This window comes from Marmota marmota, unplaced genomic scaffold (genome assembly GCF_001458135.2).
Source record: "Marmota marmota marmota unplaced genomic scaffold, marMar, whole genome shotgun sequence".
Lineage (NCBI taxonomy): Eukaryota > Metazoa > Chordata > Mammalia > Rodentia > Sciuridae > Marmota > Marmota marmota.
In genome coordinates, this window is record NW_026000058.1 from 854,498 (window position 1) to 862,247 (window position 7,750).

Here is a 7,750-nt window from a genome sequence, read left to right on the forward strand (position 1 = left end):
AAAGGAAAGAAAGTAAATATGTTATTAGTTGAAAATGGTATTTTAATCTCAGAACAGTTTTCATTTAAGAATAAGGTTGAATATCTGTTTATTTGGGCCATTTGTATTTCCTTTTCTTGAACTGTCACATTTAAACATTAAAATTAGATATTGGGGTTTTTTTTTATTTATACCTTCCATCTAAATGACACAACAAAACTTAAGCTGTTTTTTGAAATATTTTTCAAATAAACTACCACAAAAGAAAGGATTCTTTTATTTCTTTAAACTTTAGAAAAGTTTAAATTTGCTACTTAAACTTTTAGGAGATCTGTTCTCCAAAGATTTGAAAATATTTGGTGATAAAAATATCTGGGCTTGGGGCTGGGATTGTGGCTCAGTTGTAGAGTGATTGCCTAGCACGCGCGAGGTGCTAGGTTTGATCCTTAGCACCACATAAAAATAAGTAAATGAAATGAAATGTATTGTGTCCTACTACAACTAAATATATATATATATATTTTTTTTTTTTTTTAAAAAGAAGACAATGACGGTCCCTTTATCCCTCTATTCACACCAGGGTATCTTAACTTCAGCATTCTTGACACTTTGGGCCCAGTAATTGATGGTGGCGGGCAGGAGGGAGCTCCTGTGCATTGTAGCAGGAACTGGTTGGTTTAGCAGCATCTCTCTGGTTTCTACTCACTAGACCGTTGTAATCCTCCCAACCTCCATTTGTGGCAATCAAAAACATCTACAGATATTACCAATGTCCTCTGAGGGCAAAACTGCCCCCAATTTAAAGCTACCTTCTTTACTGCTCACTATTACGTTATGGAGCAATGGAACAAAACCGGCATCCACCCTATCTTACTCTTAAACCCTTCTAATTCAACTGCCGAAAAAAAGAACCAACAAACCTTTCCTCTTCTGATAAGCTGGCTGCCTGAAAGACCTTAGCATCCTCTCTCTGAACAAAAGAAAAGGTCATTAAAAGCCAACTAAACATAAAGAAACACAAAGTGTTAGCAATATAGTCAGTACCTTCCCTACCCCTGCCAAGAAAGATAAGAAATTTCATACACAGTAAATTTAAGAGTTTTTTCTTCCCCATATTGAGAAAGTCCCACAAATTTCCCAACATATATACATGTCTATTTATCAGGAGAACTTCAAGCAGAACTAGCCTTCTACCCATTAGAATACAAATTTCTTACTTCTAGATCTTGCAGGAAATACATATACTGGCACTTTATATTCAAACTTTTTATACCAATGTAGTCTTTTAGAAAAAAGATCTCAAAATACTAAAGTCACTACTTTCTAAATATAACTATTAAGTAATTGATTCATATCACTCATTAGATTAAAAAACATTCAGTCAACTACTATAAAGCACCAGAAAGATGTTAATCAAACAGACTTTTTAAATGTTAAGTTGCCAACAACAGAGTTTAAGGTGATCCAATAATTAAAACCTCTAAAACCCAGATCAAATCACTACAGTGCTTCCCTCAATCCAAACACTATAAAGTCCTGAAGAAATCTACTTTCTTGGCTACTCTTATTATGAGGTAGGTAGAATGTTTTCCTGTATCAGAGCCATTACAAGTAACACAGCATGATGAAAGCCTGTGTAGAAGTTGGTGAAGAGCCAAACTAGATAACATTACTTATTGATAAGGATATTTTATCAGATCAAAGAAGCTGATATATAAGAAAATGGGGAGATGCCTACTAGTCCCTTCAGACAGTGCCCAGAGGTAAGGAATATACAGGCAGGCCTAAACTTGACTGGTTTCTGGGAGATGTCTTGATCTCCATAAAACACTTAAGGACCGACCACCTTAGCCTCATCAACACCAAAAGGGTACTATGCATGATTGATGTCATCGACGTAATGATGACTTTACCAGGACTGAACTCATAAGGTATTCCCCAACCTTGGTTTAATGGAGAAGGGGGGAGGCACAGTACTATGAAAGGATGGAATGACATCCTTACATTCCATGACAGAGCCCTCTAATGGTATACTACAGATTCTCCTTCAAAGTAGTATAGTAACTCCATTATTCTTGGCTTCACATCATCTCTGAATAGGACACTTAGGTGAGGTATGAGCTTGGTGAAGTTTCTGTAAGTATTGTTTCTATTGCCTGATGACCAAAAAATGCACAATGCCATTTTATCCCATAATATATAATCTTGAAATCCAGTGGCTTAGGAAATCAAAATCAAATCTTTTTTTTTTTTTTTTTTTGGAGGGGGAGAGGGTACTGGGTATTGAATCCAGGGGTACTTTACCACTGAGCTACATTCCCCAGTACTTTTTTTTTCTTTATTTTTTTAGTTGTAATAGCTGGAAACAATACCTTTATTTATTTATTTTTTCTTAACATGTTGCTGAGGATAGAACACAGCACCTTGCCTGTGCTAGTCAAGCACTCTACCGCTGAGCCACAACCCCAGACCCCCTTTTATTATTTTGAGACAGGGTCTCACTAAGCTACTTAAGTCTTCACTAAATTACTGAGGCTGTTCTCAAACTGCCTCGGCCTCCTGAATCACCAGAGTTAAAGGCATGTCCCACATGGGCCCAGCCAAACATCTCTTGTTTTAAAATCCAAGTTTAGGGCTGGCAGTGCGGCTCAGTGGTAGAGCACTTGCCTAGCATGTTGAAGGTCCTGGGTTTAATCCTCAGCACTTAAAAAAAAAAAAAATCCTAATATTCAACTAAATAGTACTAAAATTTTTTTCAGTGTGAATAGGAAGCACTTCTTATAAGAGACTCCTCAAGCAACATTCACTTGGAATGGAGATTCTTATCTGAAGCATATCTGATATCGGTTCCACTGAATACATTTCATTTAAAACTACCCTATGATTTCTCATTTCTTAGTATCTTCTTTCTAAATGAACTTCTGTCCTCTAATCTGGGAGGATCCAAAGACACAAAGCAAAGATGGATACAGCAGGAAGAGCAGTAAGAAGTGCTATCTCATCAACTTAAACTAATTCTTTCTACAGATAGCTGAACCCACATACAACTAGGCATACTACAGTCTCTCTCAAGTAACAACCAAAACTGTTTCTCTTAATACAAACATTAAAGTTAGCTGGGACCATGAATCCTTCAGAGTAACTGGACTGACAAGAAAATGAAAAACAAAAACCTAAGGGTGTTTTCAAGGCTGAATATTAAGTAAGCTATTGCTGTTGCCTGTATACACCTCCAAATGTATCAAGAAGTGCTATATCCTAGAGTTGATTAAAGAAGAAATAACAGAAAAGTTGTAAAACCTTGCAACGTAGTCCCATAGAAAACACTTATAATTGTGCTATGTGGTGAATAAACTGGCAAAAGATGAATTGGCTCTGAAGCAGTCCTTCCCACTTAGTAACAGCTCATTAAAAGCTGATGTAGGGTTGGGAGTATGGCTCAGTGTCAGAGCACTTATCTAGCACATGTGAGGCCTTGGGTTTGATCCCCAGACCGCCCCCCCCCCAAAATAAAAAAACTAATATAAATACAATACCTAGTCTCTGGTGTTCAGTGGGGACAGTACCCATGGATGATAATTCTTGACCTCCAACTACCCCAAGCATCTTACCCTCCAGCAATACAACAGTCAAGACAGTGAAAAACTTTATTTATAAGCTGGGTCTGCGTATCCTCAGAAAGATGGTCAGGTTTCCCTAACAATTACCCAGTTCAAGAAATTATGCGTGCCTATTGTATGCTGGACCCTCATGATGAGGAAATTTCAAGTTACCTTATAAACCAAGTGTAGTGGCCCATACCTATAATCCCAACTAAGGAGGCTGAGGTAGAAGGATCCAAAGTTCAGAGCCATAGGGGTGGAGTTTCAGCTCAGTGGAAGGCACTGGGTTTGATCAGCACCACTTAAAAATAAATAAAACAAAATAAAAGTACTGTGTCCATTAAAAAAAAAAAAAAAAGTCCAGGGCCATTCTGGGCAACTTAGTGAGAGCCTGTTTCAAAACAAAAAATAAAGGCTGGAGATGTAACTCAGTGGGGGAGCACCCCTGGGTTCAAAGTACCACAAAAGAGGAAGAAGAACTGTGGAACCCTTTTCAGTGTCCTCCCAGAGGGGTCAAATTACCAGTGTTTCCGTGGTTCTTCAGCAACAGATGGGCGTGTACTGGACAAGAGTCACTGACCTGGTGGTTCCTGCCTTTTATGTTCGTTTGTTTGTGGTACCAGGCCCAGGGGCACTAAACTATTAAGCCACATCTTCAGCTCTTTTTTATATTATATTTAGAGACAGGGTCTCGCTGAGTTGCTGAGGCTGGCTTTGAACTCTTGATCCTCCTGCCTCAGCCTCCTGAGCTATTAGGACTACAGGCGTGTGCCACCATGCCCAGCAACCTGGTCATTCTTAAATCAACATTTTCAAGCCAACGTCTGGGATTAAGGATACAGAAAAGGCCATAAAACAAGGTAAAACTTGCTGACGTATACAAACAGAAACTCGAACTCTGACCTCACTGTACCTTTTCCGAAAAATGAGTAACAATAATGATTTTCTACTGTACATCGTTGTGACCACAGCTCGTATATAATTTGAAATTGTGCCAGGCATGGTGACACATGCTGTAATCCCATGACTCTGGAGGCCAAGACAGGAGATTTGAAAATTCAAACCTGGGCAACTTAGTAGTACCCTGTCTCAAAATAAACTAAGGGCTGGCAGTGTGGCTCAGCAATAAAGTGCCATTGGGTTTCATTCCCAGTGCCACAAAAGAGAAAAATTTGAATAAACTATACAAACAAATATATTACATATACATTATATATAAACATGCATGTTATATATAAACATCATGCTAGACCCACTCCATAAATATATACAATTATACACTCAACTTTAAAAAAATAAAAACAGTGATAAGACAAAATATTTCCCCCTTCTTTCTCAGTCCACTTTTCCTTTTGCTACCTCATGGCCTTAGGCTTCTGTTGGTTGTTTTTGTTTATGCAGTACTGGGGATATCACTAGACTACATCCCCAGCCTTTTTTATTTTGAGACTAAGGCTAAGTTGCTAAGTCTGGTTTCACACTTGTGATCCTCCTACTAGTTGCTGGGATTATAGGCATGAGCCACCACAACCAGCAGTTTTGGATATTATAAATCTGAATTGTACCTATTCTCCAAAACTCAGTTTAAATCCCACCTCATAGCCAAACTCAGAAAGTGAAGGGTTTCTTATTTTCTCTCATGTGTGGAAGCTACAGAGGGGGAAAAAAAAAAAAAAAAAGAAAGGGGAGAGAGGTGACATGAAAATCAAAGGGAGATCAATAGAGGACAGGCACCAAGGGTTGGACAGGAGAGGGAGGAGGAGTGCTGGGGAGTGATAGTGGCCAAATTATGCTGCTATATTATGTGCATGTACGAATATACAACAACAAATCCCATTATTATGTACAACTATAACGCACCAATAAACAATGTGGGAAGAGAAAAATCAACAAATCCCACCTCAGCTGTCTCACCTTCCCCACAGCATCAATGCCACCACACACACCCCTCCCTCTAATCAAGAGTACATACTATCCATCCACTAGTAGTCATGCCCTACTTAGGTTCCATTCAACTAACTGCATGTAGCCTAGAGGTTGGGTCTGTAAGACTGCACTGCCCAGTGACACTGTAGCTATCTTTGTATAAGTACATTCTCTTGATCTTCTTACAAGAATGAAATCACCTAACAATGCTTCTCAGAACTTGTTCCCATTCTTAAGCAATGTGTGACTATACGTTGTTACTTTTTCCATGTTTGTCTTGTTTTTCTTTTTTTAAAATATTTATTCTTAAGTTTTAGGTGGGCACAACTGTGGGAGACCAACCTTACATGTGACTGAGTCACACTCCCCAGCTGGGTGCTGAGGCACTCAGTCACAGAAATGTAGCAGAGCTTTCCCCACCCTTCTTGGGTGCGAGGGTCGCTGTCTTGTGCATGGGTGTGTCTAGAAAAAGGTATTTGTGTCTCTTGTGGGGTTATTTCGTGCAGCCCAGTTAGCCCAGTTCAACTGGAGTGACCCCTGAGCCTTTTAGTCACAAGAACAGAAACCCGGCACACAATATTTTTATTTTACATTTATGTGGTGCTGAAGATCGAACCCAGTGCCTGGTGCATGCTACCACTGAGCCACAACCCCAGCCCCCTTGTCTTGTCTTTCAACAAACAAATAAACAAACAAAAAAAGGTGAGGTCCCTCAAGAGCAATAACCACATATTCCTTCACATTTCCTCCAGGGAATCAAGCAAAGGAAGCATTTGGTTATATTAATTGTGATAGGTCTCGATTTATAAGTTAGGCAAAAAAAAAAAAAAAAAAAACACAGATAACAAATCAGATTAAAAATATCAAGAAATTCTCAGCCTGGCACAATATCCCATGCCTGTAATCCCAAGGGCTCAGGAGGCCAAGGCAAGAGGATCTCAAGTTCAAAGCCAACCTCAGCAACTTATTGAGGCCCTCAGCAACTCAGCAAGACCCTGTTTCTAAATAAAATATAAACAAGGGCTGGGGATGTTGCTCAGTGGTTAATGGCTCCTGGGTTTAATCTCTGGTACCAAAAAAAAAAAAAGAAAGAAAGAAAGAAATTTTCCAGGCATCTAAGGTTTAGAAAAACACTTTAAAATGCCTTTCAAGGGCTGGGGTTGTGGCTCAGTGGTACAGTGCTTGCCTGGCATGTGTGAAGCACTGAGTTCAATCCTCAGCACTACATAAAAGAAAGAATAAACAAATAAAATAAAGTTTTTTAAAAAGCCTTTCAAATTACCCGTTTGAAATGAAGACTTGAGATAAGAGGATATAATAAACTGTAGAAATTTAGGCTAAGTCTTCTCACCCTAAAAGGCAAGTTAGTGAACAACTTGCAGATCCTAAGAGAACGTACACCAAGGCACCATACATACTCAACCGAGCTGTCCCTGGTCACACAGCTGAATCCCAGACTCCTCTCTGCGGAGAGAGTTCTGGGGGCTCTGATGGCCACTGGAAAATACAAGGTGTCTGCTTTCCCAGCCCTGAAACATGGCAGGAAGTACCTGGACACACAGCGAGATCAGCAAATGGAGCCAGGCAGCGTTGGAGAGAAGTATGAGTACGCATTTGGGGATGAGACAAAAAGAGATGGAGGAAAACATCATAAAGGCCTGAAAAACACATGACTTTTAGGTGAAAAGGCTTTTAAAACACTCCTTAGGTGCTAATTCACTACACTCCATTTGTCTTAAAACTGAAACTAAACACTCCGAAGGGAAAGAAAACCATCACCAGTTCTATAAAAAACAGCTGACGAAGGCAGATTAACGTTCGTCCAGGCTGGGGTCTTGCACAGCGGCGGGTGGGTTTGGGGGGCCGGCCCCGGCTAGCTCGTTACCCCCCAGCACTGCCTCTCTGCTGGCTAACTGGAGTCCGGAGAACTGGGGAAGAGCGGCTCTCTGCCGAGGAAGCAGTCCCCGCGTCGGCCTGGCCTCCTTCCTAAGAGAAGGGGAAGAGAAGAGCGGGTGGGAGGCAGGCGGGAAGGGTACGAGGACGCCGGCAGCACGTACCCAAAGCACCGGGCGTTGAGCGTCCTCGGCAGGGCCAGGGGCGCCGGCAACCTGCAAGTCATCAGCCCTCGGCCTTTCGCTTTCACAGGGACCGGGAAGCCACCGAGACAAAGTCCCCTCCCCAGAGCGTCCCCCCTCCGACCCAGCTGCGACCCTCGGCCCTCGGCTGCGCGGCCTCCCGGGCGG

General features: G+C 41.0%; 2 protein-coding genes across 2 annotated transcripts in view; one reads left to right on the forward strand and one right to left on the reverse strand.

Annotated features, from left to right (window-relative positions):
- Positions 1–7,490, reverse strand: part of Rnf115 (ring finger protein 115) — a 91,202-nt gene extending 83,712 nt beyond the window's left edge. The window contains exon 1 of the mRNA XM_048813893.1: positions 7,058–7,490. Coding sequence (XP_048669850.1) covers positions 7,058–7,159 — 102 coding nt within the window. The 5' untranslated portion in view covers positions 7,160–7,490. The remainder of the gene's footprint in view (positions 1–7,057) is intronic.
- The window catches only part of Polr3c (RNA polymerase III subunit C), a 38,534-nt gene that overhangs the window by 16,153 nt on the left and 14,631 nt on the right, over positions 1–7,750 (forward strand). The window contains exon 2 of the mRNA XM_048813891.1: positions 6,831–6,838. The gene's annotated coding sequence lies outside the window, so the exon portion shown is untranslated. The remainder of the gene's footprint in view (positions 1–6,830; positions 6,839–7,750) is intronic.